The sequence below is a fragment of the Drosophila pseudoobscura genome, chromosome 4 (genome assembly GCF_009870125.1).
Source record: "Drosophila pseudoobscura strain MV-25-SWS-2005 chromosome 4, UCI_Dpse_MV25, whole genome shotgun sequence".
In the NCBI taxonomy this organism is placed as follows: Eukaryota; Metazoa; Arthropoda; class Insecta; order Diptera; family Drosophilidae; genus Drosophila; species Drosophila pseudoobscura.
Window position 1 is genome coordinate 7531100 of NC_046681.1, and position 24696 is coordinate 7555795.

The 24696-nt window shown below is 48.6% G+C and overlaps 5 protein-coding genes across 19 annotated transcripts; 1 reads left to right on the plus strand and 4 right to left on the minus strand.

Annotated features, from left to right (window-relative positions):
- Positions 1-901: 901 nt before the first annotated feature.
- Trf4 (TBP-related factor 4) lies at positions 902-4964 on the minus strand. Of its 14 annotated transcripts, XM_033380386.1 has the most exons (19): positions 4553-4960; positions 4404-4499; positions 4251-4346; positions 4099-4194; positions 3946-4041; positions 3809-3889; positions 3684-3749; positions 3546-3626; positions 3421-3486; positions 3268-3363; positions 3131-3211; positions 3006-3071; positions 2853-2948; positions 2700-2795; positions 2547-2642; positions 2394-2489; positions 2238-2336; positions 2087-2182; positions 902-2034 (listed from the first exon to the last, which is right to left on the minus strand). In XM_033380386.1, exons 1-19 carry the CDS (start codon positions 4594-4596, stop codon positions 1041-1043), a joined length of 2538 nt encoding a protein of 845 aa, XP_033236277.1. In that variant the 5' UTR covers positions 4597-4960; the 3' UTR covers positions 902-1040. The 14 variants fall into 14 exon arrangements, with proteins under 14 accessions (XP_033236277.1, XP_033236283.1, XP_033236279.1 ...); XM_033380392.1 differs by lacking the exon at positions 3006-3071 and having other exon boundaries at positions 2853-2906; positions 3170-3211; positions 4553-4963; XM_033380388.1 differs by lacking the exon at positions 4251-4346 and having other exon boundaries at positions 4553-4962.
- Positions 4965-11060: 6096 nt separating this feature from the next.
- Positions 11061-11903, minus strand: Prosbeta4R1 (Proteasome beta4 subunit-related 1). Its single transcript, XM_002133039.3, has 2 exons — positions 11724-11903; positions 11061-11665 (listed from the first exon to the last, which is right to left on the minus strand). The coding sequence occupies exons 1-2, from the start codon at positions 11818-11820 to the stop codon at positions 11130-11132; spliced, it is 633 nt and encodes a 210-aa protein (XP_002133075.2). The 5' UTR covers positions 11821-11903; the 3' UTR covers positions 11061-11129.
- Positions 11904-11919: 16 nt separating this feature from the next.
- On the minus strand, positions 11920-13139 carry Or23a (Odorant receptor 23a). Its single transcript, XM_001355953.3, has 2 exons — positions 12421-13139; positions 11920-12365 (listed from the first exon to the last, which is right to left on the minus strand). The coding sequence occupies exons 1-2, from the start codon at positions 13137-13139 to the stop codon at positions 11924-11926; spliced, it is 1161 nt and encodes a 386-aa protein (XP_001355989.2). The 3' UTR covers positions 11920-11923.
- A 2276-nt stretch (positions 13140-15415) lies between these two features.
- Positions 15416-18746, plus strand: LOC4816477 (uncharacterized). 2 transcript variants are annotated; one of them, XM_001355952.4, is made up of 3 exons: positions 15416-15658; positions 15717-17135; positions 17207-18746. In XM_001355952.4, the coding sequence occupies exons 1-3, from the start codon at positions 15520-15522 to the stop codon at positions 18691-18693; spliced, it is 3045 nt and encodes a 1014-aa protein (XP_001355988.3). In that variant the 5' UTR covers positions 15416-15519; the 3' UTR covers positions 18694-18746. The 2 variants fall into 2 exon arrangements, with proteins under 2 accessions (XP_001355988.3, XP_015036618.2); XM_015181132.2 differs by having other exon boundaries at positions 17187-17348.
- Positions 18725-19664, minus strand: LOC6902534 (eukaryotic translation initiation factor 4 gamma-like). The gene has a single exon (XM_002133038.3). The coding sequence runs from the start codon at positions 19662-19664 to the stop codon at positions 18750-18752; it is 915 nt and encodes a 304-aa protein (XP_002133074.2). The 3' UTR covers positions 18725-18749.
- Between the last annotated feature and the right edge of the window lie 5032 nt (positions 19665-24696).

Genomic DNA, 24696 nt, shown 5'->3' on the forward strand with positions numbered 1-24696 from the left:
GGGCAACCAAGTTTAGAACCTCAACTTGAAAGAGATACAGCCGTTGGATTTTTTGGTTCATTTGTAATGTGTATCTCGGTGATATCCAAAGGCACTTTATACGAGTAGTTCTTTGCTGGGGGCCACTTTCGGCAACTTCTGAGTGAAATTGTGCACTCACTCGTGGACTTAATGAAGAAATATATAGTGATTGTCTTTTTATAGAGTCAAAAATCCACTCTCTTTTTTCCATTCATATATTTTAGGAGCTTTTAGGGCAGTAGGATCATCGGTTTTTCTGAACTGCTGCCAAAGGAAGAGTCTTTTGTCTTTCACAAATGTTTGGAGCACCTAGTTCTAGCTCTAGATCGCTTGAAAGTGGACCATGAGTCTCAGGGAAGACCCATTCGTATGAGCGGAAACCATAATATTGAAAAATGTAACTCCAGTAATTTCGCATAGCAGATTTGTGAATACAAAAAATGGGACTTCCTGTCACAGTTTTATGCGGAAAGTTCAGAGCCATTCGGGTAGGTGCTCTCAGCACGTCGGAAATGTATTCGAGGTCTTCCCTCCTGCAACTTGTTCCGCATAATGTGACATCCTGCCTGGAAAGTTGCGGCAAGTATGCGAAAATGTTTCGTTATTTATGTATGCGCCTGTTGCAGCTCGGTTCCCGGTTCCCAGTTGCCACCCAGTAACCAGCGGCAACTTCTCCAGCAATTTGTTTGTTGTTCTGTGTGTTTGGGCGCAACTTTGGCCGGGTGATGTCTGAGGCGACTCCGGGCCTGGACCAGGCCTAGCCCTATCCTACGATATAGTGCTGCTCGGTGGTCGGTAGAGCAGCTGTAGCTGGATGTAGCTGGAGCAGCTGGCTGGTAAATAAATCACGTATTTAAACAAGTTTCACAACTCGAAAGTGTAAACAGTGCACGTGCGGAACTTTGGTTTATGACAAATGTTCACGGTATTTCAGAGCACAAAAATGAAATTAAACAAAACAAACGAGACCCCAACCGATGATCGGGAAGCAGGAGAGCGGCTGGGTGCGGAGGGGTATTCTAGGAGTAGAGGAGCTTGCCCTCCTTGTCCTGCTCGAGCCTGTGCTCCCACAACAGCTTGAAGGAAACGTCGCCGCAGATGCGACCCTGCTTCTCGGACTGCTTGGTGGATCCGTCCTTGCACTGGGCCAGGATCGGCAGGAGGGCAGCGATGGCGGCCCGGGTTTCCGAGTGCTTGGTCGAGTGCAGGACCAGGACGAAGCCGCTGGGAAAGATAGCAAAGACTATGTTCTCCCCCTCGATGGTGTAGGTGATGAAGGGCCGAGCGCGACAGTTGCGGGTCACCTTCGTGGGATGCTTCTCGTACAGACGGTCCAGGTCCAGGCTGAAGGGCATGCAGAAGGAGGCGTGGACGATGTTCCGACTGAGGTTCTTCACGTTCACCTTGAAGTCCAACTCCTCCACCATCCGCACCACCTTGAACAGACAGATCCGAGCCGACTCGGCGGTCAAGGCGGTGGACACCATCTTGCCGCCCGAATAGATCTTGACCAGGCCAGTGGGATTGACTGTGCGGACCGAGACCGAGGGATGGCAGCCCGGATCGTAGCAGGAGTCAGAGATCAGGATGCACAGCTCAAAGATGTTGAACCGGCAGATCATCTCGATCACACAGCTGAAGGGTCTGTACAGCAGCTGCAGGTGCTTTTCCACCGCGCTCAGCTTGCCCACGTCCTCAAAGATATTCTCGTAATTAATATCCACGTGAGGCTTTACGGGTTCGTCCTCCTCCGAGCTGGAGTCCCACATAAACACCGGAAGCTGTCCGGAGCGATAAGAGTTCGACCCCACTTGCTTTTTGAACTTCTCCGACTCACTGGCGACAGTCTTATGGTTTTGTCGACCCGTGAGCAGGTCCCACGTATCGACAGGCTCCTCAATATTGGGCACTTGCTCTTCAACTTCAGGTCCCTTATCATCTGTGTCAACATTCTTGGGCTCCACAGATGTGTCTTTCTGTGGCGACTGTTCTACGCATTCCTCCGCCTCGGCCCTGGAGAAATTAGACTAAGGAAAGAGAAAGAAAAGTACCTTAGAGAACTCACTTCCTATTACAGTCGATCTCTAGGGAGTCATCGATAGCCATCTGGGTCGTCAAATACGTTTTGAACTCCCGAGACCCACTTTTCTCAGCCTCATTCCTGAAAAGAGGTCCGTGGGTCACACCCGAATATGATCATACCTTGTAGAACTTACTCCACATCCACAACGATCTTAAAAGTGTCACTTATCTGGTCCGTCTGGGGCGTTGTATCAGATATGACCTCGTGAGACCCACCTTTCTCAGCTCCATCCCTGAAAATAGTACAGTAAGTGCAAGAAAAACGAGTGTACCTTGCAAGGAGAACTTACTTCGCATCAACAACGATCGTAGGAGTAACACTTATAGCCATCTTAGACATTATAACAGATATAGAATCTTCAGATAAACTTTTTTCAGCCTCATCTCTGGGAAAAGTACAGTAGGTACAAGAAATATGAGTGTACCTTGCAAGGAGAACTTACTTCGCATCAACAACGATCGTAGGAGTAACACTTATAGCCATCTTAGACATTATATCAGATATAGAATCTTCAGATAAACTTTTGTCAGCCTCATCTCTGGGAAAAGTACAGTAGGTACAAGAAATATGAGTGTACCTTGCAAGGAGAACTTACTTCGCATCAACAACGATCGTAGGAGTAACACTTATAGCCATCTTAGACATTATATCAGATATAGAATCTTCAGATAAACTTTTGTCAGCCTCATCTCTGGGAAAAGTACAGTAGGTACAAGAAATATGAGTGTACCTTGCAAGGAGAACTTACTTCGCATCAACAACGATCGTAGGAGTAACACTTATAGCCATCTTAGACATTATAACAGATATAGAATCTTCAGATAAACTTTTTTCAGCCTCATCTCTGGGAAAAGTACAGTAGGTACAAGAAATATGAGTGTACCTTGCAAGGAGAACTTACTTCGCAACAACAACGATCGTAGAAGTATCAGTTATATCCATGTGGATCGTCATATCAGCCTCATCGCTGAAAACAGTACAGTAGGTACAAGACATTCTGAGGCACGAGTGTCTTGTAATACTTACTTCTCATGGGTGTCTCCTATAGCCATCTTGGACAGCATATCAGATATAGAGTCTTCAAATAAACTTTTTCCAGCCTCATCTCTGAAAAAGTACAGTAGGTGCAAGAAAAATTAGTGTATCTTGCAAGGAGAACTTACTTCGCATCAACAACGATCGTAGGAGTATCTCTTATAGCCATCTTAGACATTATATCAGATATAGAATCTTCAGATAAACTTTTTTCAGCCGCATCTCTGGAAAAAGTACAGTAGGTACAAGAAATATGAGTGTACATTGCATGGAGAACTTACTTCGAATCAACAACGATCGTAGAAGTATCAGTTATATCCATGTGGATCGTCATATCAGCCTCATCGCTGAAAACAGTACAGTAGGTACAAGACATTCTGAGGCACGAGTGTCTTGTAATACTTACTTCTCATGGGTGTCTCCTATAGCCATCTTGGAGAGCATATCAGATATAGAGTTTTCAAATAAACTTTTTTCAGCCTCATCTCTGGGAAAAGTACAGTAGGTACAAGAAATATGAGTGTACCTTGCAAGGAGAACTTACTTCGCAACAACAACGATCGTAGAAGTATCAGTTATATCCATGTGGATCGTCATATCAGCCTCATCGCTGAAAACAGTACAGTAGGTACAAGACATTCTGAGGCAGGAGTGTCTTGTAATACTTACTTCTCATGGGTGTCTCCTATAGCCATCTTGGACAGCATGTCAGATATAGAGTTTTCAAATAAACTTTTTCCAGCCTCATCTCTGAAAAAGTACAGTAGGTGCTAGAAAAATTAGTGTATCTTGCAAGGAGAACTTACTTCGCATCAACAACGATCGTAGGAGTATCTCTTATAGCCATCTTAGACATTATATCAGATATAGAATCTTCAGATACACTTTTTTCAGCCGCATCTCTGGAAAAAGTACAGTAGGTACAAGAAATATGAGTGTATCTTGCAAGGGGAACTTACTTCGCATCAACAACGATAGTAGGAGTATCACTTATAGCCATCTTAGACGTTATATCAGATGTACACTCTTCATATATACTTTTCTCAGCCTCATCTCTGAAAAAGTACAGTAGGTACAAGAAATATGAGTGTATCTTGCAAGGGGAACTTACCTCGCATCAACAACGATAGTAGGAGTATCACTTATAGCCATCTTAGACGTTATATCAGATGTACACTCTTCATATAAACTTTTCTCAGCCTCATCTCTGGAAAAAGTACAGTAGGTACAAGATATATGAGTGTGCCTTGCAAGGGGAACTTACCTCGCATCCACAACGATCTTGGGATTATCGCTTATAGCCGTCTGGGACATCATATCAGATATGGGGTCTTCAGATAAACTTTTCTCAGCCTCACTCCTGAAAACAGGGTCGTGGCTATAACGAATACTACGCTCACTTGGAGAACTTACTTCGAATCAATGGCGACGATCTTCTGGGTGTTACTTTTATCCATCTGAGATCACTTGAAGGGGCAATTTATTCAACAGAAAGTATTTGCTTTCGCTTGAAATTTTATTTCATTTAATCTGACTATTCCGAGTATTCCGATATGGACTAAATACAGTATTGTGACGTAAAAGGCAACTCCTTAGTCGGGAGTTGAGTAATTGCTTTTCACATCTGGTGCTCGCAAAATGGCAGTTAGCCACAAAATCTGGGTGGCAAGGACACGACAAACTGCAACAAATTGTTGCAACGGCAACAAAGGAAGAGTCAGATAACGGGAGACCATCGAAAGCCATTTCAGTCAACTTATGCGCTTGTCAAGCTTATATTTACACACAGTTGACCATATTTTATGTCGATTCCGGTTATGAAATTTACAGAGCTGTCAGAAAGAGTTCGGCGACATTTTAGTAAATATTGAAATTTAATCAAGTAAAGTGCAACGCACACAGAGGCACAGGCACACACATACACGTATAGCAGGCCGGGACACGGACAGGGACACGGACAGGGACCGGGACCGGGACCGATATGAACACGTCCACCCTCAGACACCTGTCACCGTCGTCGCTTGGCATTACGTATACTCGTGCCTCCTACTCCTACTCGTACGAGGACCAGCTCCAGCACCAGGATGGTGCTTCCTTTCTCTGTGCTTCTGTGTGTGCGAGGTTGCACAATGGCTGTGCCAGTGTGTGGGTGTATGGGTGTGTGGGTGTTTGTCGGAGTCAACAATCAATTGAATCGATTTCATTTTACAAATTGCGTTGAATTTTGTGGTGCAGCCACCACCAGCTGCAATTGACGGGGTAGCCAGTGGCAACAATAACGAGCCCTGGATGGCTTACATCGGCAGGGCATGCAGATGGACTGGGACGGTCTCGTGTGGACTGATTTTGATGATCAATTGCTACATGCAACAGCTTCTAATTGGAAGTAACCCCCAGCTGCCTGCCCAAGACACACAGATGAATGGAAGAATATCGATTGAGCTTCCCTTTTGGGAACGGCCCGGCACGGGCTCTGGCCTAAAAATACCCATTCAATAAACTCAATTTAAAGTGCGAATATTGTTTCCTTGTGCCAGACCCGAAAACCCATTTGTCATACATGGAATTGCAATTTAGAGCCGGAGCCAGACCCGTACCCAGACCCGTACCCGGCCGCATAATGCCCATGCTTAAATCGATTATATACTATTACGGCAGACGCCTACGCAGCCCGCAATTAATATGCTTTTTGGATTTGTCCATTGCCATTCCCATTTCCATTCCCGTTTGGGGTTTGAGGGTCTGTGAGTGCCGCGCTGCATCTGCAATTTTGTGCGGCTGTAATTAAAAGTTGTGGCGCCAACTGTGTCCAGGATCCGCGCACCCCCCCAACCCCCACCCACCCAACACTTATTTTAATTCAAATTGAAGTGGCGTTTCAGTGAGGGGCCAAGTAATTAGAACATACATAGGAGTACTCGAACACTCGTAAAGAGGAACTGGAATCGAAGCTCTGCCCCAAGCCAAATTACATTTGGCGAGTCCGATGAACAATCGGAGATAAGTGCAGGCAGGCAGGCGGGCAGGCATGAAATATAGCAAATAAAGCACTCCACCCCCCCCCCCCCCCCACTGTGGCTGGGGCCTGTGGTGGTGCATGGCCCCTCCTCTCCGTTCAAATAAAATGTCGCCGGCACGCAATGTTTTCATTTAGCTAATAGTCATTAGGCCAAGCGACGAGTAACAATTCGAATAATTACAATTCCTTTGTGGCGGCCGTAAAGAGGAACACCGGAAGGGGCTGCGATTGGGACCACCTCTGAGTGGGCGGACGACGACGGGGGTCATGTAATCATTTTGTGGCCCCCTTTTTTAGAAAATTGATTAACACTCGCGCTGGGGCAGATAGAGCACGCTTTAACCCGGGAGTCTCGAGTCTCGAGCCCCACCCGTGGGCAACTTTTTCGTTCTCCTTTCGGCTGCGGAGGTCTTCAATCCGATTGACACATTAATAAATGTGTTGCCCATGCAACTGACAGTTTTTCCTCCATTCCTTCATTCCATTTTCCGTTTTCCTTCCTTCGGTTTCCTCGAAACAGAGTGTTAAGTGCATTGGAAAGTTCTTTGCCACTTCTTTTGTTTTTTTTTTTTGTTTTTTTTTTTGCATGAACTCTCCTTCTTTTTTCCACGCATGGTCATCCACCAGGAACTTGGCAACTCTGCCGCTGTCGTCGCTGTTGCTGAAGGTGTTCATGCGTGCCAAGAAATCAATAGAAAAAGTTTGAAATTACAAAATTGGAAAGAAAACAAATAGTGGGACGTACGAACAAAATAGGCAAACAATCAGAGGGATAGACGGACCAATGGAGGGGGTGGCAGAGGGTGGCCGAGTAGATATTGAATGGGGGTTTCAATCCCTCGAGATGGGGAGCCGAGGAGAATGTTGGCTCTGGCCAGCCCCAAAGGCAAACAAATCCTCTGACTCTGACAAATGTTGAAAAGTTTAACTGCAACTTTTTATGGATTTTTCCCCCCTCAACCCCGCTCCCACTCCCACTCCCTCCCCTCCTTTTATGCTCGTGTGTGTGGGGATTTTTTCCAGCTGCAGATGCAGTTTAGGAAGCAGCACATGGGTAAAAGTGTGTGAAGTGATGGGCTGAGGGATTATCAACATGGACGGAGGATGGAGGATGCAGGATGGATAGAACTGTATTATACCCACACATACTCGTACTTGTACTCCCACTCGTACGAGTGTAGGAACTTTTTTACAGCACAATAGACGAATGAATAGACGAATGAACGAATGTTGGAATAAAATATGCTGAAAGTATGCCCCGGCAGGAGGTACGAAAACATTTGTTCACTTTACAACTCCCAGAGAAATTATGAATTGCCAGAGACGAGATATAAACTTCACAGAAAGAGAGTCTATACCCCCTTGTGTGTTTTCCGTATCCCCATCGTCAGTAGCCATCATGGTATAAGCCCAGATCTAGCTAGTAGCTGCCACAGTTAAGGCCTCGACATGTCAGGGCTTTGGCGGCGGAAAGCCCACGCCTGAAGGACAGCATTAATGTCGGAATGGTCCCTGCTGATGTCACATGTGTATCCGGGTTCGTCGCGGTCTGGAATCCGCGCATCCTCATAAATTATGCCGTCGATGGAACATTTTGTTGCCAGCAATCGGCAATCGATGGCACAGCCCTTCTGGTTCCCTCATGTGTCGTGATTTATGCCCCTCGAAAGCAACGAATTAAAATCGCTTGCAACTCGCTTGCAGACGACAATTTATGGGCCGTTTATTGATGCACAAAATGCAATTTTAGCGGCCAGCTTATCCGATAGATCCACGGATTCCGTCGCGTTAGAGGCAACAATTCCGTGAGGTTTTTTGTAAACCCGTAACCGGGTCCTATAAACCAGCAGCAGCCCCCCCACCCCAACAAAATACTTACGGAACGAATGTTTGCGTACAGCATTTTTCGCTTTCCACTAATTTCCCCAAGGCATTTTCCCCTGAATAACTAAAAACCTGAGCGCACCTTCACGGGGGACCCACGCAGGACGGGGTGCGTGTGAATGTGTACACACCCGTACACCCGTACACCCGTACACCCGTACACCCGCATACACCCGTACACCCGCACACACCCGTACGTACGTGTAAATGTCGTAAAAGTTTCCGTTTCCGTTGCGTTTTATTTTGTATTCCTTGGAGCAGAGCAAAAAGGATTTCGTTTGCTCCTAATTGCAACTTTAGTTGTCAATTGTTGGGGTTCCCATCGACTGCTGCTGCGAGTGACATCAATGCCAGGCAGTCGATACCCAGACGAGGCCCTGGGGGACCGATACAATGGCGGCCGAAGGCGTATCTGTGAGGAAACTTATGCGGTTTTCCTCCTAAAAATCAATATATTACATGTTGTAGCGAATAGTCGGAAATAGGAGCTCACGGGAGCACAAATTCCCTCCGAAATAAGACCTTTCCATCTTCAATACAAACCCTGGAGATCTTCCCCCTTTATTCCGCCTTCTAGGCCCCGTTGTAGCCAACTATTATTTGTCACTTGTTCCATCTCTTTTTCCTCCCAGTTGTCACTCCTTTCTCTCAGTGTTGTGAAGCTGCTGATGCCATAGATTTGCAGCTTTCATACCTCGAATGGCAAAGTGGCTGTGGCCTGCCGTCTCCCTTTTGCCTTCTGCCTCCTGCCTTTGGCCTGGCCCCCAGTCCGAACGACTTCCAGATAAAAATGCATAATTAAACAGGAGTAAAAAACGGACGCAGCTGAGGCCCGGCAAGGTTTCGGCTTCGGCTTCAACTACGAGCCGCATAAATTCGCAGCCACCGCATCATAATGTCCGCAAATCCTGGACCTTTGCAATTTTAATAAGCACTCGAAAATGAAAAGGAGTCACCTGGTGGCCTGGGGGGAAGCCCTGTTAGGGCTCGAGTCGCTCTGCGAGTCTTCAAGGAATTTTAATGGGCTTTGGCCGCAGTTTACCCTTTGAATATTTAATGGCTGAATTTTAATGAAAATTAAATCGAAATGCTTGTCGCCCGGCCACCGACACCTGGGCTGTCTACGCACTTGCGGAATTATATATTTAATCCTTTCGAGCTACCATCTGTGCCCCTCTCCCCCCCCCGCCACAGATCCTTGTGCATATGCCAGGGGGCGGGACGCGGGCGTGGGCGTGGGGCTCGAAACAAATGGCAAATGGCCACGAGCGGCAAATAAAACATGGCCCTCTGATTGATGACTTTGACTTTTGGCCATAATTTATCATAGATAGTACTACGGCCGGAATGCCAGCCATCCGGCCATTGTTGGGCTCTTGTCAATGCCGGCGAGGGGGGGGACAAAAAAAACGCAGTCGTGGCAGCCAGCGGCAACAGATGACGCTCATTCCGGTGAAAAATGTGCAGAAAAGTGTCATAAAAGACGAACAGAGGCCTCCGTGCGGACTCGTCCTTGGACCCGTATCCGTCGCAGGCCGAGAAAACTAATTGCAACAAATAATAAAAACTAATAGGCTGTCGAAAAAGGCCCTCCGGCACTCCGTCCGCCCTCGCCCCGTCCGCCTCGTCTGCCAGTGAAAAATGACAACGGAAACAACAAGAAAGGAAAGAAGAAAACTGCAAGGATCATCATCATGAATCATCATCAGAGACGTCACACACTCATCCGCACACAAGTCAGAGAGTCAGACAGTCGGAGACGCTGCTCCCGCTCCTGCTCCTGGCAAAAGGAAGTTAATGTCCTGTCAAGAAGTCGCTGCCTCGTTGCGCCCCTTAAACGTCACAAATTGCTGATGCTGGATGGCGGTTGGGGCCCGCTTACACGGGGGTTACATGCACATTATCCCCCCCAGAGTCGGAGACACTAGGTTCTCCTCCCCACACGAGAGACGCGGTGCCAGGTGGCAGGTGCCCTCATTTGAGACGCTCACATGTCAAAAGTTCTTCCTTTACTCGCGAAAAAACTTTGGAAAACCCCAAAGTGGGTGGCTGGAAAAACTATTCCCTTTTTTTTTAGATAAATCAATTAAATTTCAATAGGCTTCAGGCCACGTGATTGATATTGATACAGGTTGTTCAAAAACCTTCGAAAGCAAACTCGAAAATTAAATTAAATTTAATTGCTAATTAATTTCCAATGGCTGGCGCACTACATTCGGGGGTCCTTGAGATACTCGTATATGGAATGCCATGGGAATATGATTTAGCAAGAGGTATTTCAAAGGCCTCCATCGTAGTTTTATTCCCTCTTTTGCTGGCCCCTGAATCCCCCCCTCAACTCAATCCCAGAGACCATCGGCCTCTGGTTACGGAGATCTTTCCACAAAGCTTTTTTCGCCATTCAGTGCCTCTCGTTGTTGACATTTCACGGTGCCGCGGACCCGAGGACCCCCTCAATTGCTGATACTCTGTCATGTGCGGCCAATTAGCAATGAAAACTTCAACACAGAACCGTCTCCAGCTCCAGCTAAACACCGCACAACGTCAGTGCATTTTTGCAGCAATCTGTGCTCATTTTTATGAGTTTTGCTGACTCCACCCTCCCCCTAGAACCCACCACAGCCCCTGCCTGAGTGCCTGTCTGTCCGGCTGACTGACTGAATGCTGTTCAAATGGGAAATAGAGACATGTTGGCTTTTCTGCTTCCGATTCGCAACAGTTGACGTTTCATGCAGCAGTTGCCAGTCGTCAGTCCATTGCTGTACGAGTACTCGTACTCGTCCTCGTACTCGTACTCGTGTCATTATTGCACAAACAGACCCACTCGCCCCCCCACCAGATGGCTGGCCATGTGCCGAACAAGAGGATGCCACATATGCTAATACATGGACGCAGTCAGCCGTGGCATGTACTCGTACTCGTCCTCGTACTCGTCCACCCTCGAGAGGCTTACCCCACTCTAAGCCGGGCCGCCGGCCAAAGTCCACTAATCCCCGGGAAATTGTTCGAGCATTAAAATAAAACTTTGCCCAAACGAAGAGCACAATTATTGGGCTTTAAGAAAGTGTTCAACACAATGTTGGCGCTCTACCAGTTCAGGCTGAGGACATCATAGTTCAGGGAGGCCGGATTGATGCTCTCCAGCTGCCGCATGCCGCTGCCGTCCACCACGAAGACGTCCCAGTTGCGCTGGTTGATGATCAGACGCTTCTGGATCTCGGCCACGCACTTCTTGAGGATGGAGACGGCCTGGTCCTGGGTGAGCTTCTGGTCCCAGAACCGCTGCAGGATGCTGCCGCAGAAGATGCTGCCCCAGCCGTGGCCGGCGTGGTTGATCGACTGGGCCGCCCCGTACGAGTCGATGTAGTGCAGGTCGGGCCCCTCGACGGCGTCGTAGCCGGCCAGCAGCATGGCCACCTGGTACCTGGTGTTGGTCCGTATGTAGTCGGCCAGATTCTTGCGCGTGAAGTGCGCCGTGGCCCGGGGGCTCAGGTGGTACCCGTTGGCGATCTTGTACAGGTGCAGGTTCTTCGATATGAAGTCCGTGAACTGCAGGGTGTCGCCGCCATCGCCCACGGTGGCGATCATGGAGAAGTCCGAGAGGCGGTGGATCTTCGATTGGTCTGGAAAGAGGTAAAGAGAGGATTGCTATCAGGATATCGGGTAAAGAGTGCGTCCTACCATCTTTCATGAAGATCAGGGACTTGGCCTGCATTGTCTCGGAGGCGAGCATCACAAAGTCCGGTCCCTTGATACCCAAAATTGTCTCCAGAGCCATGTTAACGCGAAATTTAAGCACAAAGGATTTACGGGGAGGGTGAGGGTGATAGTGAGAGTGTGTGTGTATTTATTGAGAAACTGTGAGTTGTACGGCCGGGCGACTAGTTCTGACTGGGATCCGGGCCGGCCCTTTCGCGCGTGTTGCCGATCAGCGTGAAGAAGGAGTAGGCCGCCTTGCAGGTCCCCTGGAAGGTGCTCAGGTGGATGGGCACCAGGCTGCCCGCCAGCAGGCGCGGATGCCGCTTGGTTCGCTCGCCGAGGATCGTCATGCTGGCCCGGTAGCTGCGGCTCTGGCTCACCCAGTTGCTGCCGAAGACGGCGTAGTGGAGGTGCCCGAAGCCGTCTTCCAGGAGGCTGCCGTAGTAGCAGACGGGATATGTCTGCAGGACGAGGGCCAGCAGGTACGAGACGAAGTACATGCGGTCCTGCATGGTGTCCGCGAAGAAGACCAGCCCGAACATGGTGGCCCCAATGTTGAGGGCCATCACGAAGAACTGAATAAGCATCGGCCACGAGATGACGTCTCTGGTGAGCTCCAATAAGCTGAAAGGAGAGGCATTTACGACTCTTATCGGGGGATACTGGTGGAGATGCCTACCCATACAGCTCCTTCTGGTCCTTGATGCATTCGACGAGCTCTGCCTCGTTGGCCTCCTGCTCGCTGGGGGCGTGGCCAATGCTGGAGATGCGCAGGATCAGCAGCTGGCAGTGCCCCGCACATAGGCACAGGGCCAGCGGCGGAAACGAGTCGTCCACGAAGTTCTGCAGTATCTGACCGAAAATCGCGACCAGCTGAAAGCCCAGGGCCCCGATGTAGTTGACCGTCGAGGTCTTCCAGTCGAAGGGGAACCACGAGGGGAACGGCAAGCTCCGCCCGCTCCTGAACAGGAACGAGAACTCCGAGTTCAGGAGCACGAAGCCGTAGGTGTAGAGGAACAGGTTGGACAGGTGCCGCAGCTTCTTGGCCATCTGACGATGGCACCGCAGCTGCTCCGCCCCCTCCACCCGGTCGTCCAGCCTGGCGATCACCTTCTCCAGGTCCCCGACCCTGCCCAGCTGCAGGACGTACAGGCCGAACTTCAGGACCGTGGCCGTCGAGGTGATGGACAGACTGAAGTTCGTGATGTTCTCCAGCGGCGTCTCGAAGCTGAACATGGACAGCAGCAGGGCCGGCGCGTACAGGGCCACGACAATGTTGAGGAGCATGGCTCCACTCCAGTACCTCCGGGCATTGAGCTGCAGGGCGCCCAGGACTCGCCAGGCCCGCCACTGGTCGCGGAAGTAGTCGCTCCTGGTCGGTGGCTCCTTGGGTGTCATTCTTTGATTTGATTTGCACCGAATGCGATTTAGGTTCAGCTCTGGTAATGGCTTTTATAGCACCTCCACCTCACCATTTAGTTGGCGCAATTAGCCACATCAAAGGCACGCGGCTATTAGCCGACAATTAAGTCATTTTCAGGCCCTAGAAGACCTACAGCTACAGCTGTGCGTACCCATGACACCCGGCAATGCACTGAACAAAAGTGGGGTTTAAGGAGGACTCCTAAAGGACTAAAGGAAACTCTGAAACGCCTCTGTAGACTCTGGCTACAGTCGTTTCTCCACTCACTACCAAAGCTTCGATGGAGTCCCACGATGGAGTCCGTCTTCGGCAAGGATAAGTCGTTGAGGAGATTGATCGATCTTCGGTTTGTACTTGGGTTTCGATTGTAGCCTCTGTAAAGGTCTGTCTCCTCATACTAGGGGATAATTCCTTGGCAATAATCTACCCAAAGCCTGCCACAAAGCTTCCCCCAAAAATATTCCAATATTATTCAGTAAATGTTGTAAAAATCGTGGAATCTCCGCAATAATTAGATTTCTGTTTGTACAGGATACCCAGCATTTGTCGCTTTTCATGGCTTTCTATAAAGAGTGTCCCGTGTCCCGTGTCCCGTGTCCGTGTCCGTGCCTGGGTCCATGTCCGTATTCGAGTTCTTCTCTGCCCCACCGGTTGCGGCGGGCACTTAAAAAGCACTTAGTTCTGTTTCATTGAAATAATTTTCAGCATTTCCGCACTTGAACACGGTTTCATTATCCGCTAGCTGCATTTTACTATCCCCCCCATTGTCTGCACTTTTAATGTGATGGAAATTTGCGCAATTCTGAATAATTATCACATCCATTTTTGAAATGGAAATATTTCCGCAATTAAAAACATATTTTCTAGCACCCTTGAAGTAATGACGACCATTCCATTCCCCCCCACCCCCTTCCTGCTTACGATTCCCCTCTATTCCATGGCATTCACATCCTTTGTTGTTGCCACTTGGGGCGTTAATGCTGCAATTAAAAGCGGGAACTGGAGCTGGAACTGGAGCTGGAACTGGAACTGGAGCTGCACAGACTGGAAACTCGCACCGAATGGCGCTCGCTTTTATTCAGATCAGATCCCAGGAATGTGGGGGCTACCTTTACAGAATGTTCACCGTACCTCCACGAATTCTTTCTTCAAATCTTTCTGCCAATTATGTAACTTTTCTGGAACTCTGGATTTTCTTATATATTTTTTCTGTCGAACTGCATTTTTAGTTCTTAAAAGTTCTTTCAATGAATGGTGGCACCTATTTTACTGTATTACTTATTCATTGATTTTATTTCAATTTATTTTATTTATTTATTTATTTTATTTTAATTTATTATTATTTATCGTTATCTTTATATTTATTTATCTTTATTAATTTATTATAGATTATATTTAAAGCACGTTTATGTTTGGAGAACCAATAAAATTGTATGCCCAAAGTCCACTAGAAGGTACGTCCTGGATACGATCGCCATAAAGAGTACATCTAGTTAAAAATTAGTAGATTATCTTTAATAGTGATTTAATATTTAATATTAATATTGTTGGTTTACAGGTTATTTATACACTGCCGATCAATTTAATGGACATTTCATATAAAAATAACTTTTTTTTTGTCAATATTCAAAATTATACTCTAATAAAAAAAAACAAATTAAAGTTCTACTTCTTGGATGGTAATATTTAGTATTAATTTAAATAACAAAGTTTATTTCAAACCCCAAAAATATTTTTATATTATAGAATCGCAAACCTTACATATAAAGAAAAGATTTTTAAAATATTTGTTTCCCTTTAAGAACCCCAACCAAAAATGCACATTTCTTTTGCTCTATGAAGCGAGGCGGCGGTAAAGCGAACAACATTTTAGGTATGTATGTATGTACATATGTATGTATGTATGTAGCAATTTCCACAACCAAACTCCAGTCCGCACAAAGAAGAAGTCGGGCAAAAGGGAATCGAAAGATCAAGCGATAAGACGCGGCGCTTCGGTCGCAATGCAGAAACGAAACGCAAGGCTGTATGCGTGTGCAGCTGCGGGCTTCGGCCGGACGTGTGAGAGCTTTACACTTCGGTTTTCGATCAGAAACAACAACATCACACCTATGCGCATAAAACTAGGCGCTTGAGCGGGGAAAATACAGTGATGGGCACAAGAATAGGCACAGTTTTGTGCCTATAGAAAACCAAAATGAGAGACTGATTTTTCGATGCACATATTCACAAATTGTAATCTTAGACAGTCCTGTCTCATTTGTCACTTGTTAAACAAATTTAAAACATGTAAGAAATTCACTATAATATCAGCTAGTTGTAGGCGAATGAGTGGCGCGGCACAGCTGGTAGAAAATGGCGTTAACTATCAGCTCCAAGAGCCATTTCCGCATGAAGGGCACCGAGACGGACAACCGAGACTGCATGCACTTCAATATCGATATATCGGAGGAAGTGCGATACCACCAGATAGACGCGGACTGCAATGGACCAAGTGAGTCGATCCAAAGTGCTCACAAAAACGTACCCGAATATTAACGTACTATTTCCAGGTCGCAATCCTGGTGGGGGGATACGGAATCGAATGAGGGAAAGCGCCATGTCGCTGGAAGAACCCAACAAGTTCTATGCCCAAAGTCATGATATTATGCACAACGATCACAAAAATTGCACCCCTGGACGCAAAGAGTACACCAAAAGCCGTAAGCACTTTCATTATCGAACGTACAAGATGGCCAGGAGCATTGAGGGGTCTCCCGAAGGCAATGGCACCTGGTACGGGGCCCCAGAGAGATCATGCGACAGATATTATCCACCGCAACCCCAACGGGAAGCGATAAGGGAGCCAGACCTAAGACCACTTTATCCCCAAGAAACCAATCCATTCAGGGCCCAGGCCTATGCCGATCCCGGCTATGGGTACTACCAGAACAGACCTGTACCCAGACAGTACCACGAGTCCCACGAGCATCTGTCATACGCAAAAGTTCCGTCAGTGGCATCCTATAATCTCTACTCGGAGCACCCTTCTCGGTCTCTTTGCAGCGGCGAGTACTTAGTGCCGGGGCCCAGTATTGCCGTTTATAGACCGCCATGGGCGGTACCGCCCGAATATCCAAAGAACTGCAGTTCCCCGGGCTATTATTCTTCCAGTTCGCACCACGACTTCCACAAATACAGGAAAATATGTGACAAGGAGCAGGCACCCAGGGAGTTTTCAGGCAACGATTATTGTGAGGCAAGACATAGCCCGCGCAACCGTGCCCCCAGATCTTATAATACTTATGAAACCAAGAACCATGCACGACGAGAAGAGGAGAAGGGTCCTAGAAGAAAGTCAAATAAATCTTACAAGCGGGAGGTGGATGAATATCCTGATAGATATCATAAGACGGAGCCTAAGCTCAGGCACGACGATAGCTTCAATCACAAGGAGAAGCAGGCCTCTCCGAGAAAAGATAAAAAACATGCAAAGGAGAGCCAAGAGTCTCCGCGACGGTTCAGGCCCTTTTTCAAGGAAGAAGTACCCCATCGAAACCCGCACTACGAGGAGAAGAAAAAGCACAAATCTAGAAGAGAAACTCCCTCTAAAGTATACGAATACTTTGTAGACATTCCAGAGCCGCACAAGTACTCCCCAGACGGTCTAGAATCGAAAAACATATCGCCACACTCTCCTAAACGTAAAGGTTACGCGGATAGCTCGGAAATACCTCGTTACGTGCTAAAATGCCACAGGAAGGCAAGTAGCATTGTGCCCTTTTCCACCGTGGAGATACCCTACAAGAGAAGAGAGCGGATCCACCTGTTTCCCCACAAAGACAAGTCGGCGCCCAAGGGCCTGGATGCAGGCTGCGACAGTCTACCGTCGACATCCGCCACCAACCTGGCTGCCAATAAAGGATCGCGTCACTCTCTTGGGCAGGATGGAAGACAGCCTGGCCGCAGGTCATTGAAGGACCGAACTCTGGGTTTGTTAAGAAATCGAAACTTTACCTCAACAGATCTCATCTTTTTAATAGAAAATCTCTGGTACTAAAAGGTCACAAGCCGGTTAATGCCTTCAACTTGACCTCTGTAGGATGTGGGTGCGGCAGCCGCTACCCCACCTTGTATAGAGGACCGGGCCTGGAAAATCCACACCAAGATGATGGCAGAAAATACCAGGAATATTCAATGTTCAATGTGCTTCACTCGAATGAACGCAGCAACGCCCAGGGTGCTCCGAGTCGCGAAGAAAGCTGTGACTCTTCGTCTTCTGGAAGCTGTGATTGTAGCTCCGACGAGTGCAGCATATGCGAGAAGTACTTGAGGATCAGAAGCAGCGACAGCTCCATGGACAGCGCCAGTTGTAGCGAGAGGAGTAGCGCAAGTTGTAGCGAGAGGAGCAGCGACGACTGTAGCGAGCGAAGCAGCGAGAGCTGCAGCGAGCAGTGCATCAAAAGCTGTTGCACCAACTGTAGAGGCAACGAGAACAAACGCAACGAATCGATCGAGCCCGTGCAGCCCAGTCAAATAAACATCTGCCTGACCATTCGCGCAGGGGACAACCCACCGGAAATCCTTGCTCCTTGCAGGATAAGCCCCCAGTCGCCTTGCCCGATAGGTCCGTCCGAGCCGCCCAAACCATACAAAAGCGCCAGCCCCAAAAGTCTGAAGCCCTGCGGGTGCCCGGAGCATGGCGACGCACCGCTGAAGAATTGCCCCAAAAAAGTAAGACTCCAATGTCCCAAGACTCCTTCGAGCCCTCGGAATCAGCAGACGTCTTCCCCGAAAAAGTGCCGCAAAAAAGAACCCTCCAGCCGTGCTCCCACCATGGGTAGTTGCACCTGCCCCACGTGCCCCAATAAAACAGGTTCCAGTGGCCTCGCTCCGGAAAAGGGAAGCCCGCGAGACAGCGGTGATCTGAAACAGGCTAAGAAACAGTCCTTGGCCGCAAATACTCGCACAAAGCCTGGCCCTAAAGACCAGTCGAAATCGAAGAAGAAAAAGGTCGTATCGAGGGGCAGCGGCAAAGGCTCCGCCACAAAGCCCCCGAAAAGAGGATCTGAGGGAAGGAACACTAGATCGTCGTGTACGTGCAAAACTACGCCCAGGAATTCCGCGACAAGCTTGGGCAGTGCTGCTAGTCGAAAGAGCTCTTCGAGCTGTGAGAAAAACCCAAAGAACGGGGAAGAAACAGTGGATCCCAGTCCCCCGGTGTGTGACCCGACGTGTCCTGCCGGTCCTCAGAGCGAGTACGGCGACAGTTTCTCAATGCCGGGCTGCGTTCAGCGCGGCGACCTGTGCTGCCCCACGCTCGTCGCCGAATGGGATGCGAACTGCTGCCGCCGCAGGACCCCCATCGAGGACTTGAAGACGGAGCTGATGCAGAACTTGAGGAGTGGCCAGAGCCCGGCCCTCGGCGCCGCTCCGCCCCTGATGTTCCTTCCGTGTCTGCCCAACGCTTGCCCCTTTGCCTGCTGGAGCCCCGAGCCGGTGGTGTCCTGGCCACCCTGCCCTCCGCTTCAAGCCCCCTGCCCGTTCTAGCCTCAGTCTCGATCCAAATACAAAAACTAGCATCAATAACAGAACAAAATGTATATTTAACGCATCATTTCTTCGGGTATATCGGTCTGGAGAGGCGCGGTAATAGTCAGCACGCCGCAGGATGATAATTTGGCGGATATTTTCGACTGTTCCACATTCACGGGCAGCACAATTTCACTCTTCATCTCCCGTCGCCGTCCACGGGACTCGTAGACCGCATGAAGATACAGGGAATCGCCCTCGCGGTACAGCAAAATCTCCCCACGCCTAAAGTCCATCAAATCGTACTGCCAGTAGACGGCTGGGTTCTTTTCCTTGTCTTTGCCGCTGCCGTTTCCACTCCTTTTCTTGTGCTCCGACTTGGCCGACTCTGCCCTTTCCTTGGCCCTTTGCTTGGCCCTTTCCTTGGCCCTTTCGTCGGCCCTTCTTTCGAACCTTTCCTCGGCGCTTTCCTTGGCCCGTTCCTCGGCCCTTTCCTCGGCCCTTTTCTCGACCCTTTCCTCGGCCCTTTCCTCGGCCCTTTCCTTGGCCCTATCCTTGGCCCTTTTCTCGACCCTTTCCTCGGCCCTTTTCTCGACCCTATCCTTGGCCCTTTCCTTGGCCCTTTCCTTGGCCTTTTCCTCGGCCCTTTTCTCGACCCTTTCTCCGGCCCTTTCCTCGGCCCTTTTCTCGACCCTTTCCTCGAACCGTTCCTCGGCCCTTTCCTTGGCCCTCTCTTTGGCTCTTTCCTCGGCCCTTTCCTTGGTCCTTTCCTTGGCCCTTTCCTCGGCCCTTTCCTTGGCCCTTTCCATGGTCCTTTCCTCGGCTCCTTCCTCGGCTCCTTCCTCGGCCCTTTCCATGACGATTCCATGCGAGCGCTGCCATTCGAGGATGTCAGCGTCCAGTTGCTTCACGCGCGGGTCGTACGCGGCGCGGAAGTCAGCCACCAGTTTCCTTATCCTTATGTTATTCCGCTCTTTTCGTGTAGCCATTTCAAAATTTCGTATAAGTTATGGGGTGTATAAATATATACTGTACAAACTCTTTCCTGACACTAGATTCAAATCAGATATTTCGGGGGATCGGGTGAGCTGTGAGTGGGGAGATCTGAAACAACAAAACACTAGTGGGAAAACACCTATCCGAAATAGTTCCAAAATAACACCTATCGATGTATCCTTGCCATGGATCTAGCGTTAATTATAGTGACTACTAAACTGTGCCTTATACCACATTTTTGGATCATATACAGTCCAACTTCTCTATTACTATACATATTTCTGTATATTTCTATCTAAAGAACCTATTTCCAGAACACTGCATTGCCATATTCTGCAAAAGTCAATTCTATATTACAAATTCCCACGAATTCCCACAAATTCCCCTTGAGATTCGCTATAAGGAAGTCTATAAGGATTGTTTCTACATGTTTTATATGGAGATTTATCTCGAATCAACTCGAAATCAACGCACAAATGTCCATTCCTGTCTTTGAAACCACATTCGAAGCCATAATTCCTTGAATCTTATCCGAATGAGTGTGTCCGCTCTCTATTTTGGGCAGATTATACCTCTCTGGCAGCTGGGTCCTTCGAAGCCCGATCTTATCTAGCTTTTAACATTTGTGGAGTCCCCCACAAGCCAACCGTCAGGACCTGCTGCTCCTGGCCAGAAATGCCAATTTGGAACACGAATACGAAAACGAATACACAAGCTGCCAGTTTTCCGAAATGAGTCTAATTAACAGAGCTCTGAGATTTGTGCAACGTTTGCATTCTCTGCAGATTCCTGCTGCCAAGGCAGCTGCCAGCCATGTCCGTCCGTCAGAACGGACTGGCAGCAAAAGTCAATGGAAGCAGCACTGGGATCTTTCTAGGGCACAAACCAACCCACCCCCACCCCCTCCCACCCCAGGAGTGGGCGGGGGAGACATGAACTTTCGAACAAATGAAAACGTACCAAATGACAGCATCCAATTTACGTTTGCAATTAAACTGACACCGAACAGACACTTGATTTAGTCGCAGCAGACCCCCGGTTGCCCCCCCCCCCCGGAAGCCCCCCCGCACAACGCCACAACGTCGATGGTCGTAGCACAGAAGACAGAGGAGAGTTTTCCCAGCATGCAGGCAGATTTATGAATATGAAAATACATATTTGAAACGGCACTTTAATTGTTCTCCCTGGATGGGGGGCGGAGGGGGAGTGTGGCATGCCACATCTTCAACGCACTACCCGCACAACCACCAGGCGCCGGCACCGGAACACGTTCGTGCAGTCCGCCATTCTTTTTTGTAGCCCTTTTCTGCAGCCGAGACGCGTTGCTCCTTCAATTTTGAATTTGGGATTTTGTTGGATTCCAGATCATCAATGACTTATATTCCAAGGCCCCTTAGGGGGGTGCCATAGCCCTGTCGCTCCTCCCTGGAAGGCAAACCCACGCCAGAAAGGAAATATTAATGCCGTCTGCTTATCAAAAATGGCAGCAATCAGCACGCTCTGTTAGCACCTCATTAGAGGGCTCACTGTATGGTGGGGGGCGGACCGGACACATCGTCTCCCCTTCACAGACACACATTAATCGTGTGAAAGCACCATTTCGTCTCTCTCCCTGGTTTTTTTTTTGTGTGCTTTTTTCGGTCTAGTGCGAGCCGGGCTAAAAGCCCCCCCATCAAGGCCAAGTGGCGTGTCAATCGGCCATTAGCACGGCTCCTGGCCACCGATAAATAAAAGCAAACACCTAGCACCTCCCACACGCACTCCCCCCGAGAGAGAACAAGAATTATTGGTGCCCTCAACCGACGCCGAAGAAAGCCTTTCTGTAACCGAAAAAGAAGAAATTTCTTAATTAAAAATTAAATGCTTCAGCAGTTGGAAAATTTTGTAAGAAAATTGCTCATTAAAAGTTTTCACCTGGAGCGGCTCTCAAGGCGAATCTCGACACTAATTTTCTTTTCATGTAATTATGTGCAGCACAGAGAGCACACCCCCCTTCCCCCCCGACCCTCCACGCCCTTCAGACGGGGTTGTTGTTTGCTGCAACTTTTTGTGGCATGTCGCTTGCCCCTTGGAAGCATTGGCCCTGGCAAATTGAATTGACTTTCGCCTGCATTCAGTCCCCGGTGTCCACATCAAGGCTTTTGGCTTTGGCTTTGGCTTTTGGTATTGCAAAAATAATGTCCACAAATTGAACTTATAAATAAATCAAATCAGAATGTCTCGTCCTCTGGTGGCTGGCTGGGAATTGAGTTACATTTGAATATTTTCCCCATTTTCCACATTTTCCCCACTTTTCCCCCCACTGCACTGGCAGGTCCTTGGCTCCAGCACTGGCTGTGTCTCTCGATGCTTAAGTTTTGATTGTTTTTTGGTTGAATTTGTTCACTTTATTTTCCCTGAATTTCCCAAAAATCTTGCATCTTGTTTCGATTTCCTGCCAAATGTTTAATTGCTTTAATTTGCGAGCAAATCATTTCGGTTTCCTTTCGTGCATCGAGTGTCTAACGGGGCGTATAATTGATTTCACTTCCGCGCCCCCAAGCCCCATAAATCCCCAACCACACAATACCTCCGTCCGGCTTGAAATTATACGGATAAGATCGGGAATAAATCTACACAGGAGTGCAGTTACATTCTCGCCGCAAAAGCCAGCCACAGGCCAAATATCGCACTGGATGGAGGTTCGATGCAAAAATACACCCCACCGCTCCCCAGTCCGGCGGAACGCTCCCGGTGATTAATTATCTACATGAAAGCGTGCAATTTACAGCTTACCTTGAGCTCCAAGGGGGGCCACCCCCTCCCCACCGCCCTCTTGTCGGTTGTTTTGTGTTCATGGAGTGTTTAGTTGTCTGGGCGCGGATCGGAGCGCGGATAAGCCGCGAAAGTTACAGCGAAACTGATTTCCATAGAGCGCACTTTATCTAAATTAAAATCAAAAACTCTGCCAGTCCGCCACGCCAATGGGGGCAAGTCGGGCAGGGGGCAGGGGGCAGGGGGGTAGAACTGTGATTGTAGCACTTTTGCCAAGAGCCTAGGGGCTACACACGAGTCTGAAGCTCTGAATCGACCCCAAAAACATCCGTGGATTGACATCAGACCCTCAAGGCACTTCCCCAGGAACCACAGACCCCATTTGTAGCATTGTCTACCTCGTATTCCCCTCCATTTTGGACCCATCTGACTGCAGGTCACCAGAAGATGATGTCACGATCTAACCCAAGCCCTGCCAAGCCCTGCCATCCCGTAGATGCCCGACCCGTAGCCCGACTCCCACCCGTACCCGTTTTGTCACTGTCCAAGGAGTCAGTTGTCTGCAGGTAAATGGTGTGTATTTCAATTTAGCTGCGGATAAATTGCCGACAATAAAGCGAAAGAAAAAGCGTAATTTGTTGGAGTCGTTTTGTCGTTTGTTCGCCGTGTCTCATATCTGCCGGATTGTATCTTTCTCTCTCCCTCTCTGTCTCTGTCTGGCTTTGTCTGCGGCTGAGCGATGAGATTCTTATTTTAATTTTGATTATGTTCGTCGTCCTGCAGCTGCAGATGTATTTCCAGCAGATTTGTATCTGTTAGTTACATCACCGCAGCCTCACTCGAGAATTGGATGTCAAAATGGAGCTGTATCTCAGAGCTTTCAGCATTTGATGGACACTTGAATGACTCTCCAGCCATCCATCCAAGTGCATTAACACTTGGCACCATTTGGCAACGTATCAGCCACAAATATCGAAGAGGAGGAGCCGTTGGAGGAGGAGTGATCGAGTGCGTGGCCGCAAAATGGGACAAAAATTGACAGGGAACGCTGTGAGCCGCGGCAAGGGCCGAGGAATGCCACAGTTTCATCGTTTGTAGGATGGAGTCCCTTTCTGGATACGTACAGACAGACAGACACGGCTATGCCTGCACTTTGAGGTGGAAAACGCTTTCCTCTGGCAAAACTATACAAAACCCATCCTTAAGTCCCAAATATTTCAATGTCTTCCCCTTAAGAAAAATATATTTTAAATTTCCTAAATCAAAAAGCCCACAAGAGGCACACAAATTCGTACGACACCGAAGCATGCCCGTAAATGTCCTTCGGTTTGTATTTTTCTACTGAGGATTCCTTAGATTTCCACGCAGCTGGGTCTTCAAGGAGGGACAAACCCTCTAGTCGGGGCCTTGTTGGTGCCTTTATAACCACTTCATTTGCCGGAATGCATAACTGCAGCTTCCCAAGGAGCTTCGGTTCCGGCACAAGTGTTTTTGGCATCAGAAATGGCTAGGAGGAAGGGGGTTTTCGGTCGTCTAGGCAGATTTACAATGGCCGTCGTGTGGGCCATTAGCAAAAATGAAAGCAGGCCTGTACGGGAGGAGGGTTGGAGAGGGGGAGAGGGGGAGAGGGAAAAAAGGTGACTCTACGAAGCGCTTATTAAAACGACACTTTAGCCCCCGTGACAGGATGTGCCGACACGCCCAAAGGCGCCCAGGGAAAGGTAATTTAGACCCCAGCCCATCCCCCCGTCACCCCTAGACCCAGTTGACATGAAGGTTAAATAGATTAAGGATATCGCTTTCACCTGCCGCCTGCTAGAGCCAAACAGAAAGTAATTGCCAAATATTGGGGCAACAACATCCGTGGAGAATGTGGGAGGTACGTGCCCGGTTCCTGGTTCCCGGTTCCTCTTCCGTTTGTGGCCCCACAAGAAATTGAATTATTAATGTTGTCACTGGGTTTGGGGCTGCGTTGAAAGTTTGCCGCGACCCCGGCTCCCACCCGCCTCCCACCTGCTCGTTAATGTCCAAAATACAGAACTTGTTTGTCCAGGCACCACAATTAAGTTGTCAGTCAGCCGTCTACGGCGGTGTCAAATGGCGGGCTCGACCCCGAGGGCGGTGACTTTTGACTTTGATTCGAGCTGAAGGTGTGGCCCCCCCCAGTTGGGTCTCCTTTGGGGTCTCCACCAGGCTAGTGCCTGTCCCAATTATGTAGATACACAGATATTTTATCTTTTTACTTAAGGTGCCTAATGAGCAAGGTGTTAA

Coding starts and splice junctions, on each gene's coding strand:
- Trf4 (XM_033380386.1), bottom strand. CDS start 4,596: ATGGATAAAAGTAACACCCAGAAGATCGTCGCCATTGATTCGAA. Junction 4,042..4,098: donor ACTATCGTTGTTGATGCGAA/GTAAGTTCCCCT, acceptor TACTTTTTCCAG/AGATGCGGCTGAAAAAAGTG. Junction 3,487..3,545: donor ATAGGAGACACCCATGAGAA/GTAAGTATTACA, acceptor TACTGTTTTCAG/CGATGAGGCTGATATGACGA.
- Prosbeta4R1 (XM_002133039.3), bottom strand. CDS start 11,820: ATGGCTCTGGAGACAATTTTGGGTATCAAGGGACCGGACTTTGTGATG. Junction 11,666..11,723: donor CCTGATCTTCATGAAAGATG/GTAGGACGCACT, acceptor ACCTCTTTCCAG/ACCAATCGAAGATCCACCGC.
- Or23a (XM_001355953.3), bottom strand. CDS start 13,139: ATGACACCCAAGGAGCCACCGACCAGGAGCGACTACTTCCGCGACCAG. Junction 12,366..12,420: donor GACCAGAAGGAGCTGTATGG/GTAGGCATCTCC, acceptor CTCTCCTTTCAG/CTTATTGGAGCTCACCAGAG.
- LOC4816477 (XM_001355952.4), top strand. CDS start 15,520: ATGGCGTTAACTATCAGCTCCAAGAGCCATTTCCGCATGAAGGGCACC. Junction 15,659..15,716: donor CGCGGACTGCAATGGACCAA/GTGAGTCGATCC, acceptor TACTATTTCCAG/GTCGCAATCCTGGTGGGGGG. Junction 17,136..17,206: donor ATTGAAGGACCGAACTCTGG/GTTTGTTAAGAA, acceptor TGGTACTAAAAG/GTCACAAGCCGGTTAATGCC.
- LOC6902534 (XM_002133038.3), bottom strand. CDS start 19,664: ATGGCTACACGAAAAGAGCGGAATAACATAAGGATAAGGAAACTGGTG.